Source organism: Brachyhypopomus gauderio, chromosome 8 (assembly GCF_052324685.1).
Source record: "Brachyhypopomus gauderio isolate BG-103 chromosome 8, BGAUD_0.2, whole genome shotgun sequence".
In the NCBI taxonomy this organism is placed as follows: domain Eukaryota; kingdom Metazoa; phylum Chordata; class Actinopteri; order Gymnotiformes; family Hypopomidae; genus Brachyhypopomus; species Brachyhypopomus gauderio.
The window spans coordinates 6,401,514-6,426,195 of record NC_135218.1 but is presented as its reverse complement, the minus strand read 5'-3'; the positions used below and the strand labels follow the sequence as shown (position 1 = coordinate 6,426,195).

Here is a 24,682-nt window from a genome sequence, read left to right as displayed (position 1 = left end):
CGACCGTCTGAGGTTAAATGTTTCGGTCTCTGAGTCATTAGCAGTTGCAACGTGAACGCAAAGCAGACGGGAGTTCACGTCAACGTGAAAGCAAAGCAGACGTGAGTTCACGTCAAGTTCGACCTGAATTCCAAAAGTCGTGATCTCAGTAAAGCATGAACTGGGATTCAGAGAAGAAGTCCGAATTACTCCAGACCTAATTACTGATGCTTTAGCTCACCATGCTGTAGAATAATTTCACTGCAGGTGTCAGAATGGTTATTTGAGAGCAGAGTAACCATACTGTATTGTGTTCGCCCACTGAAATAACCACTACAATAATCAGACAACAAAACCTAAGGAGTGATTATCTCTGTGGGCTTGTGGCCTTTTCTGGAGGGTCGGCTGTGTTCCACCCGAGCATCCAGAGCAAAGGCATGCTCCATTCCTCACCAGCTAATCCTATCAGGAATTCAATTTACTTCCCCTTTAATTATCGCTTTTTCCATTGACTATTTTAAAAGGAGAAGATTTTCTTAAATCCCACTTGCTATAATTAAGGCTTATGTGTGGATAACGAAAAATTGAAGCGGATCAAAGTTTGAATTCATTTATAGAAGGGAGCTAAATTGCTACGCACTCTCTAGATTGGACTGTGATACAAAGTGCTGTCATAATTATCTCAATAACACCACAAAACGAGCTCAAAACTCACACCTAGACTACCAGCGCCACGTGCCTCCAGTTGCAGTATATTTTTCCCCCAGAAGGATGTGTTTGACAACAGACTTGTTAGCTTGTGCCATCTAGTGGATTACACCTCCTTCATATTGGACATAGCATTACATCTTTAGTAACTGTTGACTGATCTCCTGAAATCTGCAGATTCATTCATTTGACACTCTAATTTCTTCAGTGTTCAAAATGCATTGCCTAACTAGCCTATAAAGAAACCAGTAATACGTTTGGTTATACGTTTAATCTATTTATTTCGTTTCTGTTGTGGTTCCCTAAATAAACAATTGCCTGTCCCTGCTAGCGTTTGTCCCTGCTGGAACTGTGAGATGTGGGTTAGTGTGAATAGACAGGAAGACCCATTTCTCATGCAATCTACTACCATTCATGCATTCTGTCGCTATATGTGTCGCTATATGCAAAGCAGACCTGGTCACACCGCACAGACGCACATAACCACGTTGCCAGAATGTCCAAACCCTTCACACCCCCCACCCTGCAGTGTGTGTCAGTGTAGACAGTGTGCGCCACGGGGACACGGTGCACGTCAATAAGCCCACGTTATTGATCAAGACACTTTAGTGAGAGGCTGAAGAGACTCTCGTGCTGCCCCGGCGTCCACGCACACATTGATCCTGGGCAGTGATTTTGTGGCGGGATAGGGGTGGAGCGGTGGTCTCATCATTTTGAAAAAGTAAGACGTACTCCTCCCATGATGGATCGATGTGATTTTATTAAGGAGTCAAAAATCATTTATTAAGCATGGTACATGTGTGGGTTTTGTGAATCATTTGATCATATTGTGTGATAAAGTGGACAGGAGGGCACTACGTAATCTTACTCGAATTGTTTGAATAGAAATTAGATTAAAACTGTTTTAAACTATCATCAATCATCTACTGTCAACAACAATAAATGGGATATTAACAGTTATGGGATGAAATCCGTTGCATCAGGGGAGTTAAAGATAAGTCAATACGTCTAGGATTGTCTTTAAGTCACGTTTCAGTCATGTTTCGGTCATGTTTCAGTCATGTTTCGGTGATGATACCCACTCTCACGCCGCAACCCCGCTCCAAGCCCTTCAGCTCAGACGTGGGAGGCGCGCACCTGGTGCCACTAGGAGCGAGACTGGGTGGCGCACGGGACGGAATCGCGCTACAGCTCCTACCCCACACCACCCTGGACCGCCTTATTACCTGCTTAGATATTTGGCAGTAAGTCCCGTTAAAAGATTCGGTCCATTATATCCTAACTGCTGTGACACCCGAAGAAAGGTCTGTTCCGCTCGGATGATCTGTTCGGGTAGAGCATCTCCGGGAGACTCCGCTGGGCTCTGAGGAGGAGAGGAGCTGATGTATCATAGTAAGTGCGTTTAGTTGGCACTCGTGGACGGATGTGTACTTACACACTCGGCTTCATAATGCGCTGGCTGGGGTTTTAACGGCGGGAAAGAAATTGAAGAATGTGAGTAAACCACATTGCAGGTTTGTCTTGTTTTTCAGTGACATATTTCTTCCAGTAGAGCAACGGATAAATACTCGCGGAGGATGCTCTGTCGTGGTGTGCTTGCGTGCTTTGGTGCAATTCTGTGCTGAACCAATATTAGGTTAGTGAACTGCCGGCTCAAATGTAATAATAATAATAATAATAATAATAATAATAATACGTCTTTATTATGTTGAACACTTAATTTTAAGCCGCTTATTTTATTGTTGTGTAGGATAATTAACAGTTCTAGCGAGGCTATAGTTATTAATGTCAGTTCTGCGTGTATGATCAACCAACTTCTCTTTGAAGCTAAATCTTTTCAACTTTTCTCTTTTTTTTCTCATACTAAGATCCATTTGCTCTTAGCGGGTATATACGACATATTAACCTCAAATGGTGTGCATTACCGATGCTTACTGGCATGTTCCGCGCGGGTAAATTGTCCTGAACGCCTGGAGCGTGATTTACTTCTGTGAACGTCTCTTCTGATGTTGCCTATAAGCTTTTCAGAGATGATAAGTGCAGATGTTTGATAATCTGGTCTCACCGCCCCTATCACATAATCCGAGAGGATTTGCTGATTATAGCTGACCACTAACTCCTCTCATATAGGCAAGATTTATCTTAACCCCATCCGAAATTTAAAATCAACGAACGTTACAAAGTGATAAGTTGCAGTATGTACCAAATATTGTCCATGAATTACTCAGCTGCACTCAGTTTCAGTTTTGTTTTAATGCAAGTCTGATATTGAATGAAGATACTAGGGCCAAAACAGAATTAAACACATTTTTAGCAGTAATACAGTAACTTTTTGCCGAAGTCATTTCTGTGTACTGGTGAGTAGATTATGGCTTTCTGTGTCTGCTCTCTGTCTAAGGATTGCAAGTGGCTGTGTGCACGTGAGTCTTCAGGTGCCAGTGCTAGCTTTCATACGGACACTCGCTAATGTCCCTCACTCTCAGACATGTGTCTAAGTGATGTGTCAGTACAGTGTGTTGCACGATCATACTGCATACGTATGATATGGTTACTGAGTTATTAAACTGCGGTTTATGGCTGTGTTGATGAATGCTTCGTTATAAAGTTGGCACTAACTAAGTTGTGTTCAGTGACCTTCTTGATAGAGATCAGTCAAAAACTATGAAAAAAATGGAAAAGAGGGGTGCAGAGAGGGAGAGAGAGAGGGAGAGAGAGAGAGACAGACAAAGAGGACAGTTTCTTCATGGTGAGAGTTCTGTAACCTAGCGGCCTGTCAGAAATGATATAGTGCAAAAGTGACATTAAAAAAGGTTCTGGGGTAGTTACATTTAGAGACATGTCATAAAAATTTCATTGGTGGGTTGGTACTGGTGGAAGTATCATTGGGGGCATCCCTGATTTATGAATCTGTGCTCTGTTAGCTCAAGAAAAAGAATATCTTTAAACACATTTTCATGGGATCCAGCACACATAGACAAACATGCATGCATCAGATTACACCCACCTGGACTCCTTTCTTGCTGGGACTTCACCACAAAAAAAGAGCTTCAGTTCTGCATTAGGAAAGCCCGGATAGACCAGGCCCAACACGGGGGGGGGGGGGGGGAGTGTCAGCGAGGGTGTACGGTTTGGGACAGCACCACGCGTGGCTTCTACCACTACTGGAGCGTGTTGTCCTGGGTGGCTGTGTGCATTTCGCTACTCTTCCATTTCATTGCAGCTTGCACCGCGTGGCCTTCTTCGGAGGAAATGCTGACCCTCTCAGGATCTACTACACGGCCCCTGGCCACCAGAGCAGCTTTCCACGGCACAGAGAGTAAATCTCCCGGACAGCTCAAGTGAGGAGAAAACATGCCATTGGCTTGCAGCGCGAGTCCATTTACATACAGAACAGACCCAGTTGGGCACTTATCAGGAACGTTATTTCTCTCAGAATTCTCAGAAGTCCATTAGCACTTCCTCCTTTTTTCTATTCCAACCCCCCCCCCCCCCCCCCCCCCCCCCCAACTTTTTTTTTCTGGCTGTACAGTGAAGCAGGGCGTAGTCACACAAACAAAGACAAATGCTTTGTGTCACTCCCCGACGGCCCTGGTGGAGTCGCGCCCCCTTTTCCCTCCCCGATGCACTCTGCTGATTTTTAAAAGTAAACAGCACCGTGTCTTCCCTCCTCTTGCATCATTATGCAGGGGGAGAAGCGCAGACCCACGATGCTTCTCTTGCCAGTGCACGAGCAGAGACTTGCAAACCTCTCGTGGCACATTAAGATAATTCCTTCCCTACGCAATTGTTTGTTTGTTTGGATTCTTTTTAGGAGGACTGCTGTTGGTTTTTTGGTTTTCTGCTTTTGTTTTTCTCTGTGCTCCGCATTTACGGAGTGAGTGTCGTGTATGGAGGTCACGCCACGTAGCTTTGACACTTGCCTCCCACAGAAGTGCTCTCATGCCGGCAGTGGCCCTGAAACTGGTCCAGACGGCGCTGGGGATCAAAGACGCGTGCGGAGACGCCAGCGCGGTTGCCTGCTCCGACTTGGCACTCGGTTCGGCTAAGAAAAAAACATCATGATCATGAACACAACAACAACGCCCGGCGACGACGATGACAGCATCACGGGTTTCCTTTTCTCATGCCTACCGGTTGTTCTAGAATAGCACCTTCGCATGCAGAGCACATACATGCACCCAACAGCCTGGTGGGCCGATAGTTCACTGATGGTGTTCATGCACCGTGTGTGTGGCATGCGCAGAGGTGAAAAAATCACAGACAGCGCTGCTTGTGAGGTACCGAAGTCTCTGCTTGGCAGACTCACAAAACTTGTCGCCTGGTCCAGAATTTGTACAGCTGTTTGTACAGCATCACGCTTCGTTCTGCGAAGCTCGGCTGAGCTGACGGGGACACGTGGTCCCTGTAATACACTGTTCTTAAAGGCTTGTTTTAAAGCACCCCTGGCATCAGAACCCAAAGCTCACAAAGCTTCAGTGCACTCAGCATGGGCAGGAGAGGCCGTAGACACAGGAGATACACCGGGAGTCTTTTAAGATGCTTTAAAGAGGCGCTGAGTGATTTTAGAGACGAGAGCGAAGAGGAGAACACAGCACAAAGGACATGAAGGACAGGGCATCGGCATTTTGTGAAACAACCTCTAAAATCTCTTGTGTGCAATTTCGTCTTTTCTTCATCGCCAGAAAAGACTGAGCTTGAGCGGCAGCCACACGGCAGACGGCGCCTGAAGGATTCTCCCTTATTACGCTTTTCAGACAGAGCCCATTTATGACGGCACAGTAACGCTTCAGTAACATGAGTTGTTCTGTCTGAAAGGGGTATAACTTTTTTTATGCTGTCTTGAAATCGTCTTTGCCTTTGGCCAAGGCATGGTGCCACTTTTTGAAATGGCACACCTGCTGTCTCAAAAGGTCTACTACAATTGTAATGGCTCCAATGGAGTACAGGGCTTTTTATATAACAGGGAACATTTTACTTAGTGATCCTTAGTGTGTTTAGTAAAACTTTGACTGAAATGCTGAGAATTCAAAATGATTTCAAATTTATGCAAGGAAATGGACAGGCACTTGCAGTCAATATATAAAAAATGTAATTGCTCATAAAACGTTTGGGCTCGAGCTACTAAAATACCTATTCACTACCACAGTTCCCTGCCTGACAGTCATTTGTATTATGCAACAAAGGGCACCACAAACACAATCTTTTAATTTGCCTATTGGTTCCAACATGTTTGCTATAGAGTGGTTTGGTCTCACATGGCTTACGTCGTGTCAATTATGGTAGAACGTCAGATTGACTATGTGCACTCAGTACAAACACATGACAATCAGGTGTGAAAGTTTTAAAGGTTACGAGGAACACATTAGGAATTTCAAGTCCTGTCTCCATTGATTAGACCTAAACCCTGACCAGGGAAGAACATGCTTTCTCATTTATTGGAATAAGGAAGATCGTTGAAGTAACTTCATTGGTTTCTGATTTGGCTGCAAAATGTATTCATGGCATTGTAAATAGCACTTCATTTGATGGTAAGCTCCCCCTCTGACAGTTTAAAAGACAATACATTGCTTTCTTCCCCATGAAAGTAATTCTCTTTTTCATAGCAGGTCGGCATCAGTTTTATGAGTCGTCCTCTCCGTGTATAATCGCACAAAGCTTTATTGTTTGACTCCCTCGACAGATGTAATGGTCCTCATTTGAGAATGCCAGTAGACTGTATACAAATAGCACCATCATTCATTTTAATACCATCATTAAGGTTTACTTTTTTGTTTTTTTTTATTTCTTAATGTCCAGTCATGTGAATGGATTTGTGGACAGTAGTCATAGCAACCAATTTTACAATGCCTTCTACACATTTAAATTTTTTACTTTTAGACACATAATGGCAGCTTGGCACACGCATTTGTTTGTTCTTTTCTTTATGAAATGCAGTTCACTTTTTAAAAGATACTCTTTTGCTTCATATTATTCAAGATGAATTTAGGCTCTTGCGTAAACTCTGAGGATGCTGATGAGAGTCACTGTTGCCTAAGGGGTAAACGTGAAATGACCAAAAATTTTGTTTTGTTGTGATTGTGCTTCTTTACCCTTTAGTTCTCCTTTCTGTTTACAAGGTTGTATCAGATACTGATTTTGTACTGATTTTGTACTGATTTTGCAAAGGTATTTCCTCAGGGTTTTGATACAGCAGCTTTTTCAACAGAATTAATGCTTGATTATGATCAAGTCTATCTGAACCTTCTGAACCTCTAGAGGATCAAAGAACAGCCAATGATCAATGACAAGATAAAAAGAAAAAGTTCCCATTAGGGAACCTCTAAAAAAAAGTAGGATAGAAGTGAGTAATTAAAAATTCTCTTGGCATTTACTATATTTGTGTACTAACTGTTTTATAAACAGCTGCTTTCTGACCAAAGACCACTTACCCCATATGCCACTAGCTTTCTCTCATTGGAATATTTTATAAATATCCATTGGTTCATAGATTTAAATCTCATAAGAATTTGTTGAGGGGAAAACTGTGGTTGCACATTGTAACTGCTCCCTCCTAAATATCATCTATCATCCCCATCTGTTTCTTACGCAATCATGGTGCAACACAGCTCCACCTTTGGGGATGGGTTTAATTGTGAGCTAACAGCAGCCCAACTCAACAACCCACTTTTGGCTGTAACGGAGCGGAGGGACTCTTATTGTCGACCGTTAATTTGCTCCCTGATATTTTCCTCCCAACGAGAGTGACACGTAACTCAGGATGGTTACAGAGTGACTCGGTCCCTGCCACAGCCAGTGCTTAACGGCAGCGTAGCAAAAGGCTGGGGATGGATGTGTTTGCGCCTGTGCTCGGTGACTGTTAATTTGAAGAGATAAGCAATCTGCTTCCTTGCAAGAAGACATCTGCAGATGCAGGAAAAGTGTCTGCAACATGTTGTTTGTGATGCTTCTGCTGCATTATCGCTGAGTTTCATGCCCTGTCCCCCTGGATCAGATGTGATTTTAAAGTTTATTGCTTTGCACAGGTCATTTCAGGACAGAATGAGTCCTGAAATACCATTACAGTTTGGGCATTGTATGATGTGTTTGCAGTACATTAAGAGAACATTTATGTATGGATTATCTCAGGGATTACTTGTCTATTCCAGATTATGCAGCAGGCAGTTGTTCTTAGAGAGTGGTAGCCTGGCCATTTTGAGTGTTGGATTTTTGCTTTTAAAGAGTTCTATATTGCACATAAATGCTCTCCAGTCAAATCTCAACCCTCTTGAGGGAGCCAATATTAAAGTTTCAAGAGGTCCAGAGGCTCTATAGAAGCTTATCACAACAAAGGAGGTATCATGACCCCCTGTTACTACTAAAACGTGACATAATTTTCAACTCTCAAATAACATTTCCTGAGTGCCAAAGGCAAACAGCACAATAATAATTTCTGAAAAACTCGGTTTTCTCTGATTAAAATAAAAACTCTGAAGACATCTGCCTCCATGTCGAAGTGAGCTGTTATCGTTTCACCTTCTCGGTAAAGCTGTCCATGATTTGATATGCTGAGAGAAGATCCCTGTGAGCACCAGGTTTTACCTGCAGGCCTTGCGAGTTCACTCCAGGCCTTGAGAGTCCTAAAATAAACACTTCGTTTATATTTCGACAAGTCTCGATTCCTACGTGCAGGCCAGTCGCTGTGGGCCAGAGGCCTGCGCCTGGCATGGCAGGAAGGCATCAAACCGAAGAGCTGCAGCTTCCCACGGATCATCCACACACTGGTACGGCTGGAGCAGGCAGCACACTCCTGTGCTACTGTCAGACATCCGGCAGTGGTGCTTGGCCGGCCGGCTGGCCCAAACTATTCTGTGGGAAAAGCAAAAAAATGAGATGGCAGAACCGGGTAAAGAAAAATGGGCAACTTGCTGTTTATATTTAGATATATTTCGATATATTTCAATATATTTCGATATATTTCGATATATATGTCATGCACAAATGACATTTAGGTAAGCAATGCCCCTTGAGTGTTAAATAAGGGACAGATGCTTGGCCAGAAGTAGGCCACTACTGAAATGCTTGTGTTTGCATGTGTGTGTGTGTGTGTGTGTCTAGGTGTGTGTGTGTGTGTGTGTGTGTCTGTGTGTGTGTCTAGGTGTGTGTGTGTGTGTGTGTGTGTGTGTGTGTGAAAGTCTATAATGTGCAGTTTTGAAGGTAGTGTGCAAGCAGCAGCACATACAGCACACTTCATAAACGGTGTTAGACACAACTGTACTAGTGGAAGCACAAACTGAGGATATTTGCTCAATGAAATTACAGTCAGAGAGTCGATCCTTGTTCAACATACTGCAACAAGAGTTTGTTTTTGCCTGAAGAAGACCATTCAAATTGCTCTTTTAAACTGAATGTATATATAGGGGTTAATACAGGACTGGGGCCACAAACTCAGCTAAGCCGGGAGAAGCAGTGTCCTGCATTAGTATGTGAAAAGGGACCTCAGGGTCTACCAGGAACAAGGGAGCCTCTTTAGGGCCTTTCTCGTCAGAAGGCAGCCTGCTTTGGCAGAACCAGACAGACAGCTAGGACTCATTTGGTGGATTCAGTCCCGGGGGCATTCTTAAAGGATTTTTTTACAAAAGCTGCTATTAAGTCTAAAAAATAACAAAAGCATATGGGAACCAGTTATCATTATCTGTCCTAAACCTTCTAATCATTGCTGGATTTCAGGTTACAATTAGCAGTAACAGCCTGTTCACTTATATGGTGTGAGTTGTTGACAGCTTCATTGTACTTGAAATGGTCCTTTATTTTGGCCTTGTACCGGAAATGGAATGTGTAATTAATCACTTGTGTTGACTAGCACTAGCATATGCACAAATGCTTCTAAAGGCACGAGCGTGTCCTTTGACCTTGATGCCGGTGAGACGTGGTGCTGTCGGGGCAACTCAGGCTGCGCGTCCTCTAATCCAGGATCCTGTTGTCCCCCCGCCCCCAGACCCACCCCTGACAGACAGTGGCCTCACGCTTGTTTTAATTTCAAGCATCCCGGTTCAGTACAGCTTGAAGATGAAAGCCTGCTGTCACCGAAGCCCCTGGTTTGTCTTTCAAGCCTTCTGCAGGTCACCTGATTGAAAGGGAGACCAAATCGTTTCCCTCCTGGCCCTAGTTTGACTTCGTACCGATATCGAGGCCCTCGCAGGAAGGGGTCATTGAGCAAGGCCCATACCAGTGACCAGTGTCCAGTCACGCGTCGTAGCTATCTCTGTTACAAGCTCAAATGCTCCAGAGCTATGAAGCATGGTTACCATAGGTATGTCCACATTACTGGTAGTGAATTCATCTTTGTCAGTAGCCAGGAGAGTCCAGAGCTTCTAAGCTGATAGGCATGGGTGTTTGTCAGCTGTCAGTGTGAGATCCTGGTTGAAAATACAGCTTCTAGCACCCTGACTGCAAACTCACACCTTATGTCTTCCATTCTGGTCATATTTATACACTTGCTTTTAGCCACTTTTTTCCCCCATGAACTCTTAATTTGCCAGTTTAAAAAGTCAATATTTTACAATGAATGTCTATTATCATAATGCAAATATTATGCACCAATGTGAACATATATGAGAGAGGGTCAGAAATTTGATTAAAGTGTTTGACTCAGAATCTTTAGGATTCTCTCTACACTTGCCTCACGCTCATTATAGTGATTATACAGTAAGTGGTACTAAGGCGACGATCTCACTTTCTCTCTCGCTCTCTCAGCACACACGCTAACAGGATTTGTAAAGACAGGCAGTGCCTCAGCCATGAAGGTTACATCCAAAACAGAAAGAGAGGTTGGAGAGGTTGGAGAGGTTGGAGAACGCCTTGCAAAGCAAGCTATGTGAATCAAGCTCTACCCATATCGCTACATTTTATATTGCATGTATACTGCATTTTAGACATCAGAGTCAGTCTAGACCACAGAAGTTGAGGCATGCAGTGATATGAACATATATACTGTATATATTTGTATGTTTGTTCTTTTCACTGCATGCCTGAGTGTCTGTGGTCTAGACTGACTCTGATGTCTAAAATGCAGTAGACAGAAGCATGTGACTAATGTTACAAAAACAACTAAATAAATAAATAAACCGATGAATGAATGAATGAATGAATGAATGAATGAATGAATGAATGAATGAAAGAAAAACTCTTAGGCAATTTTAGATGCTTCTTCCCCAGAATGATATAGTCTGCATACATATGCAATATTATGAAAAAAACAGTGTATCTTAGCTATATTTTAAATAATTGTTCTCACTACTAGACATGGGAATAATGTAGGTAAAGTTGGTTAAAGTAAAATATGTTCTATAGTGCAGTGGATTCTTAGTTATTTGGAGATCCATATAATGACCCATAATGCCTTGCAAATGTTGGTGGATGAATGAATCTTTTGTTCCCTGCACTCTCTGTTCAGATAGGCAGGGTCATGACACCACTGCTCCGGTGCAGCAATGAACCGTTGACAAATATTTCTGGAAAAGGAATCAATCCATAGAGGCTTTGATCTATTCAACCTGTCTTCTGAAACCATTCACATGTGGGATCAGGATCAATACTCTGCTTCATAGCTGGGATTGGGCCAAGCTAAATTTATATCATGTCTCAGTTATGATTGCCAATTAAGGTTTGTTTGTGGCAGCGGACTTAATTTCTTTGATGAAGAAGAGCCTTCTAGTCGTGATATAAGTACTGTAGTTATCCTTTGACCTCATTAAAACACATTCCCAGTCCCCATATAACAGTGGATTTCTTTTAGTCATTGCAGTTCATCTCAGCTAAGGCTGGTCACCTTAAGACGTTTGGATATTTTATGGATCATCTTTTAATATTACCAGCTGCATAGCTGTTAAAATATTTAACTTACCACTTGGCAACACCACATTACAGCTGGTATGCAGCAAAAGATTCATTATTATATGAGCAAGTTATTTATTTTTTTGTACTATGCTAGTGTTTTAATAGAACGGTTTGGTTAATGAAATTTTAATAGCGAATCTTGGGTAAATTTGTGTACCACTTGTCCTGAAAACAGAACTTGGCTGAATCTGTAGGTGAAATAATAAAAAAAAAGACCCTGGTGCATTGAGCATTAATCTGGTCCTGTGAAGACACATTAAGGGGTGTCAAATAAGTAGGAGGTGTCCTCCAGTGAAATAACACTCCTAATTATTGAATCTGAGAGATAACCCTTTCACAGACATTCTGAGATCCCTTCTGAGGGTATAACCTAGCCGTGGAGGACTGACAGATTGGGGGTTAGAACGGGTCTTTCTCTGCTATGTGTGCTTAGCAAAGGAGTTAGTGGTATGAAGCTAGCCTTTGTGGACTTCTGACAGAATGGCTCAGAGTTAAAAGCGCTCCTAGAAATGTAATGACAGTATAGCAACATGGGGCTGCGGAGACTGCAGCAACCCACCATGGAAACAGCAGAGAGCAGATGGAGGCCCAAGAGTCCATTTGGGGAAAGATACTACAAATCATAGTTGAAGTGGGTTACTAAAACTAATAAGGGTCATTCCACCAAGTTACACTTTAGTTCCACTAAAATTTCAGTTCCAAAGGTAAAATTTAGCACATTACCCCAGGTAACGTGTCTGATGTTTTACGTAGCCATTTTTTTATGCTGGTGGGGGGGATTGTATCAGTTAATTCCATTACCTATTATGAGGGGTGAGGCAATACGCTGAGGCTTAGGATTTCACAATGAACGTTTATTTCAACATATATACACACACATTCGCACATAGCACTGACTTGGCAGGAACAATGAGATGAGTGACAAAGATGAGTGACAAGCACATTAACACACAATACTGTTACATAAACAAGAGACAAGTGTAACACACAACGATAACGAGACAAGAAACAGGTGTGTCAAATGACATAGATGAATGCACATACACACACACACACACACACACACACACACACACACACACACACACACACACACACACACACACACACACACACACACACACACACAACTCACCCATAAACACATACGCACATTGACTCAGACAAACCCTAGGGAGAATCAGGGTCAGGCCGTTACACCTATAACTTATATACCTATACCTTGTATACCTTATTTGGGTATAACAAGACCAACGCCTGCCTTTTACCAAAACCAAATAAATCATGCATAACAGTCAGGAAATTAACATTTGTAAAGGCACAGAAGATGAGACTTGATAGGCTAATTCAAAAAAGTGTGTCATGTAACCAACACAGAGTATAGCCACTTCATTAAACAAGTCCTGTGCACACAGCTTCAAAGTGAGAGAGCTGGCTGTTCGGACTTTGAAGCCCGCTACAGCAGTCAAGTACGGGTCTACAATGTTTGAAGAACCTGGTTCTGAAATTCACATTTGGCCTTTGAAGTTTGCTGCAGTAGTCAAACAGCAGCCAAGTGTGTTTGAAGAACCTGGTGGTGAGAGCTCTGTGGAACATCGCCTGGTCTCACCAGGCAGAGAGCAATGCAGACTTGGGAGCATGTCAACCTGAGTATGCTTGGTCCTAAGAAGTTCAAACCGTTCATGTTATTTCCTGATAAAATGTTCACTCTTAGGAATGACACTTGCACAGGTCTACACCTTAGTGCAAACCCCTGACAATGAAGAAGAGTTCACTCTTATATCAGCTATTTTTTTACAGTAAAGAAATAACACAGCATTAGATATTACTGAAATAATTTTATTTAATAAGATCCTATTTTAAAGTGTAATTAAATTAATTATCATGACGTTTTAACAATATTTCAACATCATTTGCTATCAGTTATCAGTTGCACTGACTAATAAAATGTAATATGGTCATTTAATTAATAAATCTAGTTGTACTCAGAATGTGTATGATTACTTTATAAAGGAATGTGTCAGAGAACAAAGTAGAGGGCAGCACTCCTGTCCAAGCGCAAATGAAAGACAATATCTGACCAAGTTAAAGATGAAAGAGTTTCAGTCCTCAGAGGAAGGGGATTAAGGAGGAAAGAGAGGGAGGCTTGTACTGATTGAAATAGACTTTAAATATTAAATGTGATCTCCTTGGACAAATCCTTGGCTTAAGTTGTTGATGTTACTTTTCAGAGAAAAAGAAATTCATTGTCACAACTGCTAATGCATATTCCCATCTGGGTTAACTCTTCAGGGGGTGATGGAGTGTTTGTGGAGTATTTGGGGTGGGGGGGTGTTAGGTAAATTCCTTCAATAGCACGCCAAACAAGCAAAAATCCCCCATTCTCAGGCCAGTGGCTCCCCAGCTGAGTTATTGAATGACACTTACTTGCGTGAGCTGTTGCCACAGTGTCTCTTGATGTGACCAATCGTAGGTTTGAGCTCATTGAGACTTTCGATATCCAACAGTTCTGTATCTGTTTACTATGGTCAGGCCTCTCCTCCACCACATCATATTTACATCTGGCCCGTCCATTTGCCAGTTCATAACCAAATGGTGCAAAAATCCCCCCACAAGTTCATTCAGCTAGACTACAGTGAGGTTATGGGGTGATCTCTAATGGTGCTCGCCCTAGTGCAGCAGGCCTTACATGCTGCGTAGAGACAGCATGGAGCAGATATCAGATATCTATCAGTGGATCAGACATCAGAAATCAGACATAGGCATGTTCACTCGCCGTATGTGAGTATGTTCACTTGCCTATTGCTCATCACGGTGAGTTCAGATTTATTTGACCATAAGTAGAAAGTACAGTTATTGATTGTCATAACCCTGATTATACCAAAAAAATCTCTTAATTAATAGAAATTGGAGAATATCTTGCAATCAGATCACAGCTAAGTAAGTACTTTAAGTAGGAATGCTTACACCTCCACTGTGCTTGCAGTACAGTGTGGTCGGGAAATTTCAGACAGGCAGACCTCCATGGAGCAATATGTTATTATCATATAGTTTGTCATGTTAGAATAGTAGAACAGTGTGGTTTTCATCCTACTGAATTGCCTCTGGATCTAAATTTGTTTTTTTAGAATACGACCTTTGCTTGTGGTTTTCAAAGTTATGCTGCATTTAATCTTAAGCATGATTTAAGAGGGTCAGAGCACAGAAAATCTCAGAACAGAACATTTCAGTCACGTGTAACTCAAAGAAAGAAAGAAAGTTAATTAAGACTTTCCTACCTGGGGTTCTAAATCATCTCAGTAATACCACCCCTACCTTGCTACATACAGCCTGTCCCTTTCTGCAAGATGTAAACACTCACAAATACACGCATGCACTCCCTGATTTTCAATATGCCAGTAGTATCCATGATGCATGCAACCTGCCAAAAAACGAAAATAGCAGTTTCACGGGCATTGTCCTGTACTGTTTTGAAGATTCACATTACTGACGTGATGTGTACAGCACCAGCACAGCGCACCCTGGAGCACACAGGGGTTAAATGCGCCCCAGCACAGCGCCCCCTGGAGCACACAGGGGTTAAATGCGCCCCAACACAGCGCCCCCTGGAGCACACAGGGGTTAAATGCGCCCCAGCACAGCGCCCCCTGGAGCACACAGGGGTTAAATGCGCCCCAGCACAGCGCCCCTCGGAGCACACAGGGGTTAAATGCACTGCTCGAGTGCATGGCAGTAATAGACAGAATGCACACGTGCGCCTTCGTTCACGATGCTTTCACGGCTCGTTAACGCTTGCCGACGGCAGGGGTCCTAGCCTGGAGCGGCTGGCTGCTTGCCTGACAGGTGTACTGGGACTCCAGTCTCTTGCTTTCAAGGGTGTCCACTGTTTGAGGGAGCCTGATGCTACAGCTACTGTTTCTCCACAGCACCATTGTTACATTCAATTAAAGTAACGTGGTCCCATCACATACCAAACAGAGGCTAAGCCTGCCTCATATATTTGTTTGCAAATGTAGACCTCGAGTTCCTGTCAACAGCTGTGGACTCTACAAGCAAACGGCGTTACTTGGTAACTCTTACATGTAACTCTTAGATTAGATGTTGTTTTATTATGATAGAATTCCCACCAGCTACCTGTCTATAGCCTCTGCTTTGTTCAGGTTCCATTTTTGTCCAATAGAGGTGGAATGCAATTTAAAGAAATACATCACCACAGGCATAGTTTGTTTTTTGTTTTTTTTTAAAGGGGGGGGGGGGGGGGGGCCCTCCCCATTCTGCACAATAATGTTTGACATTATTAGTACGTTATGACTAAGGGATTGTGTACATTAAAGAACTTCATCAATTAAGTATTAGGTATTTTGGAGCTTGCTTTGTCTTGAGGAAAGAAATACATATGCAAGTACAAACCAAGCAATGCACTCTTTAGCACGGTGGATAGAATTTGGCCATTATGGTTGAAGATCAAGTGTGAGATATTACTCCAATTATTTCAGATTAGTTATATTATTACACATTAGCTGCAGCTCATCTGAGGGAGTTGATGTTCTCAAAGCAGTTGCCAGCGATAGCAAGGACCACCAATAGATTTCCTCACTTTGAGCTCCTGCCATGTCAAAGAGCCTGTGGCTCTTGAAGAAATTTTTCTCTGTCTTGCACACTGCGTGAGCCTTCAGGTTCGATGCAACGATTCCCCGCTGATGCCCCTGGGACCATCTCAGTGGAGGAAAAACGGAGTTTGCCTCCTCGCCTCTTCGCGCTTGCATGGTCACAGTAAACATCTGCAGGCCATCTCCACACCCTTCTAAACACAAGAGGCCTACTAGAGAGGATGAAGGGCAGAAACGGATAACTTTGGATTCATGGATCTGTGCTTTTGGATTGGTGTAGTCGGGAGACCCTGGTTCCCTTTTAGGACTGAACTACTGGATAGGATGACATGATGCTCATTACGGTGGCACGGAAGTTTCTTTACCTAATATTATGACATTAGTTCACTTAAAACATGAATGTCAAAGCCTTCAAAATTCCTGTTTTTCTAAATTGTTATTGACGAGAACAAAAGACACATGGATTCCTTGGGTTTGGAAAATGTCAATGATTGGAATCACTTTGTTAACACTACCCATGCTTTAATAATGATGAAGATCATTGTTTCATAATGTTAACTATGATAACTAGTAAAATGTTACCAAGTAGTCAAATCAGTTGTTTGTGAACACATAAATAGGAATAACATGGATTAGAACTGTTCCAATCAGTGGACCAAAGATGTGTATGGTGACATGGTAGCAGCCATTCATAAACAGAAGAGCTCCTCTGGATGCATTAAAATCCCTATTTCCATTTTGGTTTGCACAGAGTGAAGTGTAAGGAAGGTTCAGAACGGACTCCCTACATACGTGATCGGATGGGACCTGACTTTGACCCTTCCAAGCCGAAGATGAAGTTGCTATGGAAACTGCTGGTGCTGCAGTCATTCTTGGGGAGCCTCGCAGGTAAAGTATCTTATTAAGAACTTTTTTTTGATGCATTCATGCCATGTATGCTTTGTGAAGTCTGTCTCCTTATTCATATGTATTTAGGGCAGGTGGCTGTGCCAAAAAAAAACAAAAAAAAAACAAAAAAGGCGTAATGCAAGAACTCTCTCACATTAATCATATATATATATATATTAATAGTATCCAATCTAGGAGTCAAAGGGAGTAGTTACAGGTGGCTGAGAGGATTGTTGTTTTGAATGTGAACTATGAGATTTAAATAGGACGATATGGAAGTAAAATAAGACAATATTTACAAATTATTGTTCTAACAGTGAAGAATCCAAATAGTTTTTTGAAGCTGAGTTAGTGGTGAAATGTGTGTTCTGTCGCTGTTCGCTGTATGCTGTTCATGCAAAACCTCTTGGCCTGTTAAAGGCACTGAAAAGGAGGTTCGTAAACCATAGCCTAATCTTTAAAAAGGCCCGTATCCTACAGTTAATTTTAATTTAATATTTTGTTGTAATAAATTTTTACATGACTATTTCCAACCTGTCTTTATCGCTATAGAATGAAATAGGTTGTTACTGTGCCTTTAAAACAGATATAAGCTAAATAAGCTCTGTTCTGATATTGTGCCTGATTCAAGAAATCACTCAATGCTAAGCATGCCTGAGAACTGGGCGGAGCCATGACAGATATATGTAAATATGTTTGTTCCTATGATATCAAAGAAACTGTGATGTCAGTTTTTGCACCTTAGAGAAATGGTGTATTTTGAAACTTTAACAAGAGTTTTATATTACCTCAAAATTATTTAATTCAATAAAGTGAGGGAAATTCAGTTTTCCATTACAGGGTTTTCGATGATAGGGTGGTCATCACTGTTCACACTGCTATTATGATCTCTAAAAGAGAAAATTAAGACTCCAGGAACAAGCACAATTGAAGTGTCATTCTCTTTCCCTCTCACCCTCCCTCTGATTTTATATCAAAACCTTTTGCTGAGAGATTTCTTATTGATAAAAGTTTTTACCTGAAGTCAGGATGATTTAGGTGTGTTTTAATTAGTGGGAATATGCTTCCCAAGATATCTTTTACAGGAGAAGAAACCTTGATTTCTCTTGTCTTGCGTCATCTTGTTTAAATATGGTCAGCATTAAGTCACTTTGGCCCTGGTGCTGCTCCACTAGACTAACAGTAATAAAACACTCTTTTCTGGATGTACGGCGTATTGGAGCTGAATCTTAATGACACCGTTTACTTTTCAAAGTGATTCCAGTGGAATTATGTGGGACTGCCCTGACTTGCTGTATGACTTGATGAGTACTGGTGCGCTTATAAAGCACCATACAGGGAAAACACACACAGACACACATACACACACTTCGTGTATTGGATTGTAAAGGGTTCTACAACATGACAGCTCTCTGTAGTGAGTGATCTCAGTGTCTTCCTCTGCAGTTACTGTTAGTGCTGGGCTGCAACGTCCACTTTAGCATTGTGCTTCCTTTAAGCCTTGACTGTGAGAGTGATGGGAAAGGTCGTGCTACCTAGAGGGGGAGAGAGCTACCCTTCCAAAGAGCTCAGGCAGAGAGAGAGGCTGCTCAGAATGCCAAAAGGTGGCCGCCGTGATCTCTGTCTCCTCTGCAAGACGTCTTCTTTTGTTCCCTCAAAGCACACAGCGACAGGTCTCGCTGTCTGCCCACACACACACACACACACACACACACACACACACACATGGACACGCACACACGGACACGCACACAAACACTCGCGTGCAAGCACGCAAACGCATCCACACGTGTGCACACCTATTCACACACGTGCACACCTATTCACACACGCGTGCACACCTAATCACACACGCGTGCGCGCACACACCCATGCACGTCGCTCCAAGTGCCTGCCCTGTTAGCATGCTGTTACCCAAGCGCAACACGCACACACACACACATGAATCCACCCACCCACACACACACACACACACACACACACACACACAAACACTCACTTCCCCATGACGCGCTCCGCATTCTAATCCCGTGCCCACACCTCCTTTCTTATTCTGGGTTGCTTTGCTAGCTGCCTGGCTGTTTCATGTCTGTGTTTATCCTCAACGTGCTTTCATAAAAGTCAACTCTCCAGCGGCTCACCCATTCAGCGAGTCTTGATTTATGCACCTGGGACGCCATCCGAGCGGGCAAACTGTCTCAGCTTCGAGTAGCATTTCACAGGGAAGAAATGAGTCCCGAGACTCCTTCAGGAAGGGGATGAAGTCTTCACAGGCACACCCAGCTGGTCGAGTGTGTCTGTGATGACCTTGCCAGATCCCGAGTCTCAAGTTATTTTGTCTCTCATTCGCCGTGTCTCATAAGACACCCTCTCTGCAGGACTAAAGGAACTCAACCTCGAGCGGTGCTTGCCAGAAGAACACTTGACATTTCGCACCATGTTGCAAATCGCCGTGTTAAATTAGTGATATTCGCTTGCTTCATTCACTGAAATTCAGCCTGTGTCCTCATCTCTGCCAAGCTCAGAACAGAGAACCTTCTTATTCACATCTTCCTCCAAGACCAAACCATGAAGGCTATGAATACCCAATGTGGTCCCAGCATTGCAAATTTGCAAAAGTCACACAGCACAGATTTTATGAAAAGTTAAGGGTGGTTAAGTTGGGGGCGGGGGCTAGTTTACTGAGCATGGAACATTCGTCAGCCCCTTTCATGTGAAATCCAACAAAATTGCTGTTGCTCTCGCAATTCATCAAAGTGACTGGGTTAGAATACCTCAAGGTCTTTGAGATCTCCATTACAGACACAGCACTAGTGGCTAACTATATATGTAATCAAGCACACATTTAAGCCAAATATGTTTGATCCTTAGGGCCATCTTCTCCTGCAGCGTCAAGCCCAACTGCTTTATTGAACATTGATGTGCTTCTCCATTTGAGGGAGCGGGCGTCTCCGGACCTTTCTGTTGATTCGTTCGGTCGTATGACCTTCGCTGGCAGTGATATTCAAACACGATGCTGCTTCGGCCGCCTTTCTTCGCTGGCTTTCCTTTTTGGCTTTCTGTTCAATGGTGACAGGTGAAAAGACGAACAGCGGGACACCCGAAACCAGTCGTTTGGTGACCAAGTTTATTCATGGCTTGTAAAGATGAGGCCCGGTGGGGATTCTGTAAACAGCATTTTCGCAAAACAGCTTCCTTGCGCGAGGTGTTATGTTCTAAGCAGTATTCTCGTTCAGAACCACCTCTGGTGTAGCAAATACAAATTCTAATGGTCGGGCAAATGACTTGCCTTGACTTGGCTCTCGATGTTAAGAAAGAATGCAATTGTGATGGGGTTTTTCTTTCTTTTCTTTCCCTTTCTTAACAAATCCATTCACCATAATGCTCTAGAGTGTGCGTATTTCCAGGGCAGCTATCATTTTTGGCTCGAGAAGGCTGTAGCTGTTAAGCATGTGTGTCTTATCACATTTCACAGCCTATATTTCCATGCCCTTATGTTCTCAAAAGAAATCAGAAAAAATTATCTTAATTAATTTTGTGTGTGTGTATGAATGATAATTTGTCACCTTACTTAAAATGTAATTCTGATAATTGGACAAATAGATATTGAATTTACATGTTTCTTTTTTGGTTTCTCCTAAATCTACAAAATAGCTAAGTTTTGTTTATATTATTTCATTTGCCAAGCAGACTCCAAATGTGTTTTGATACATTGTGATCAGCAATGTAGTGCCTGCTTACCAGCTGTGTGTAATGAGGTACATTTCTTACATTTGGAACCACTTTGGCTGTATATAAGTGAGCTGGAAAAGTGTCATTCTCAATTACTGTATCTGTTAGAGAGCAGCCAGGACGTGGTTTTAACAAATTGGGTAAGATCAGATTCATTGAAGTTTATATGGGCTGTATTCCATTGATTGGTTGTTTTGATAGGGAGGTAGAAGATACATCTCATGTCTATTAGGCCTGAAACTAATTTGAGGTGGTATGCCTTTGTCAGGCATTGCCTGAAATAGTCTTGCCTTGTGGTGAGAGGCCTGGCTTCCTCTCAGGCAGGTGATTGATTTAGTTATTAGAGGGACAAAGAAGCCAGGGTATGGTTGGTGGCTGTGCCAGGATCAGTGAAAGAGAGGGAGAGAGAAGGTGAGAACAATCAGAATGTATCACCACAGCATGACAATTCTATGCAAATGAATTGCTGCTATTGGTCCCATGCAAATCCCTGGCACCCGTGAAACAAATTGAACTCACACACGGCAGTGCTGAGTCTCTCAAAACAGAGAATGTGCCAATAACCCATCCCCAATCCAGGTTCATGGCCTCTGCATTTTACTCCAATTTCTGTTTGACTGCTTTAAACTCACCTCGAAGCTCTCTTGTTTTTAAGCCATTGTCTGACGTGTGGTCTTGTTTTGCTAGACAGCGTGTTGGAATCTGCAGTGATGCTAGAAGAGGTTATATGGCATGCTGCTTAGAAACGCAGGGTTTGGAGTCACACACCTGGCTTTGCTGGTAGATTTTACGTAAAAAGATTTGTTGGTATTTCTTTGAGCTCCCAGCTGTAAGACATGGCTTTCATAGCGATCAGAGGACTGCTGTCTCTGGACTTGCGTCTCGGTCTCTGGGGAGGTCCAATACAGTTTGCCTTGGGCGCTTATTGCTCTCCAACTGCACAAGAGAACTTTGAGAGCAAAATCCTGACAGAAGAATACTGCACTGTTCTCTGCCACACTAAAATCCAACATGGGTCTATTCACGGGGTCTGACATGAATAGATCAACTCATGTCAATCACATCTTTCACAGCTGTAAACTGCATTTGGAAATGCAGTGGGTATGAGAGATCAATCAAGGATCCTTGATGCAGAGGGAAGACTAATTGGTGAACAAGTATTTTCTCACAAATGTCCCTCTTTTCATTTTTCTATGTTTTTAATATTTTTAGTCAGCCATGATGATGAGCAGGGCTGGGATTCCCAAAAGCGCAAAGATCATCCCCATGAAGATAATCTTCAAATGATAGAACGAGAATGACACCGAAGACTTGTCCTCTCATTCAAGACGATCCTAACAACACGAAACGTTTGGGAAACGAGGCCCAGGACCGTACATGAGCAACACGAACGTGTTCGGAGATGGCCCTTCCTCTTTAGCGTTCCCCCTGCCGAGCTGGCTGCGATACGCCCTGCCTCATTTGTTCTAATAGCTCCCACAGAGCATGAACAATGCCCGCGTTTCCTTCCTCCTTCCCTGACCTTCAACCACTTTATAATCATATTTTGCATTCGTTTCATTCACACACGCACGATCAGATACTGGGCTAGGCTGAGCATGGAAGAGCACATTTCTCCTAACACTCAGCTGAGCAAGCCGCATATCTCTGAGCACCGCAGGCTTCCAGGGGAACGTTCTGGGGGACGCTAGGCTGTATCTGTAAATTTAACCTGGCCATATCTCTCCAGGGTGAGCGAGCCCCATGTCTGGCTTCAAGAGCTGGTCCTCAAGAGCCTTATCAGCCTGCATCCACAAGACCGTACCAGGAGAAGCGCTCCATCCAAGGCTTATGAAGCACAAATGCATACACTGCCTTAGCCCAGAAGATAGATATTCTCATGGCTTCTTTGCCGTGCGCGGTCTGCTCACGCTGCAGACTGGTCCGAGAGATATGGTTGTTCCACCATTTTCTGTTTCTTTGCAGTACAGGTGTTTTTTTTTTAATCACAGAAAGCATGTTGGTCCTGACCTGATGCAGTTTGCTTCAAAAATGTATTTAATTCACTACCCCAACCATAGCCTGCGTCTGGTCCTATTCTTTTGTGTTTACATCAAGGATTTGCTATCACTTCTACCCCACCTCGAACCAAGTGCACAAAGCAGACATTTTCCTTCCCCACACTAGAAATCCCCCTCAGAGTCTGTTCAAACTCTGAAAGGATATTTTCCACAATCTAGATAGATTTCATCTGCAGGGCCGATTCTGAGAGCTTTGTATCTGCGAACGCACTTGCATTGGCACTGAGAGAAAGAGAGAGAGAATAAAAGGGAAGGAGAGAGAATGAAAAGGAAGGAGGGAGAGATGCACTTGCTTTGTGTAAATAAAGGTTATTGAGTCTCTGTGAAATACATCATATAATCATTGGCTTGTGCAGTCTGGCGGTTTGCCAAGCGTGTTGGAATCTGCAGTGACACTTGAAGAGTTTATATGAGGTCACAGGCAAACGGCATATTCGTCTACGCTGAAGTGACTTTGCTTCTTTCCCCCTCTCTCTCTTGCTCTTTCTCTGTTGACATGTACAGTAAAACAGAAAGCCAGAGATCAATTCTGTAATTAAATTTGACTTGATTTATATGATGCCCATAGGCTGCATGATAGATGCACAGTGATCAGAACAATTAATTCAATTCCTAAAAAGCCAATTCCAATAATAATATTTTAGCAGCAGATGAAGCTTTAAACTCCATGGTGGATATATATTATTGGAAAGATAATTAAATGATTTGCCTGTTCACAAATATTAATGCTGTTTAAAGAGGATAGAACCCAGAACTAGTTATTGCTCTGCAAATTGAATAATGCTGACTGGTCCTTTGTTAGATTTCATTTATTGGGAGCACAAGCTGCCTGTTAGCTCATTCTCACTGCTTTACACACTTCTACTTTCCTGACCTTTCAACGTTTACATTTTCCTAAGCAGATATCCTAACTGTACTCAGTGTTACACAACTAAAACCATGCCACTGATAATTGATCTTTTACTATATTTTATTTTCAACTAAAAAAAGTGTTTAAGATTTCATTATTATTATTATTATTATTATTATTATTATTATTATTACTATTATTACTATTATTATTGGAACTTTGCATTTTCATTTGTTAGATTAACCAATCAAACTCTAGCACAATACTGCAGTGGCCTACATTAATAACTAACACAGCTGTTCTGACTTAGACTTAAGAACCTGTAATCTGATCATTAGGAAACCTTGGACAAAGCAAAGTGTAATTAGTGCCTCATTAATCAACGATGGGTGAGTCCTAGCAGTCGGTGCCATTGATTATTCCCCCGAGTATTGGATATTACAGCCTTCTAAGACTCTGCTTTTGACTGCCCCAACGTGTCTATGGATTACTTAGTCTAGCACTTTTAGAGTAGCACTGAAAAATCTCTAAAGTGAATAGATTTATTTTAACAACCCATGACACAGTCATGTAGGAGAGAAATTAGGCAGTGAATGTAAATAAATAACAAAAAGCCAATTCCTAATTTATATAAATTATTTTTGGGAATTATTAACCCAGTGTTAAGAGTGCAGAAGCCTCTGATCCCAGTCCTGGCACTCTGATCCTAGTCCTAATACTCTGATCTTAGTCCTGGCACTCTGATCCTAGTCCTAGCACTATGATCTTAGTCCTGGCACTCTGATCCACGTCCTAGCACTCTGACCTTAGTCCTGGCACTCTGATCCTAGTCCTAGCACTCTGATCCTAGTCCTGGCACTCTGATCCTAGTCCTGGCACTCTGATCCTAGTCCTAGCACTCTGATCTTAGTCCTGGCACTCTGATCCTAGTCCTGGCACTCTGGTCCCAGTCCTAGCACTCTGATCCCAGTCCTAGCACT

The 24,682-nt window shown here is 42.6% G+C and overlaps 1 protein-coding gene across 1 annotated transcript in view; it reads left to right on the top strand.

Moving 5' to 3' along the window:
- Positions 1-1,759: 1,759 nt before the first annotated feature.
- LOC143521129 (contactin-3-like) overlaps positions 1,760-24,682 on the top strand; it is a 71,729-nt gene continuing 48,806 nt past the window's right edge. The window contains exons 1-2 of the mRNA XM_077013690.1: positions 1,760-1,931; positions 16,924-17,060. Of these exons, the coding sequence (XP_076869805.1) occupies positions 16,973-17,060 (88 nt within the window). The 5' untranslated portion in view covers positions 1,760-1,931; positions 16,924-16,972. The remainder of the gene's footprint in view (positions 1,932-16,923; positions 17,061-24,682) is intronic.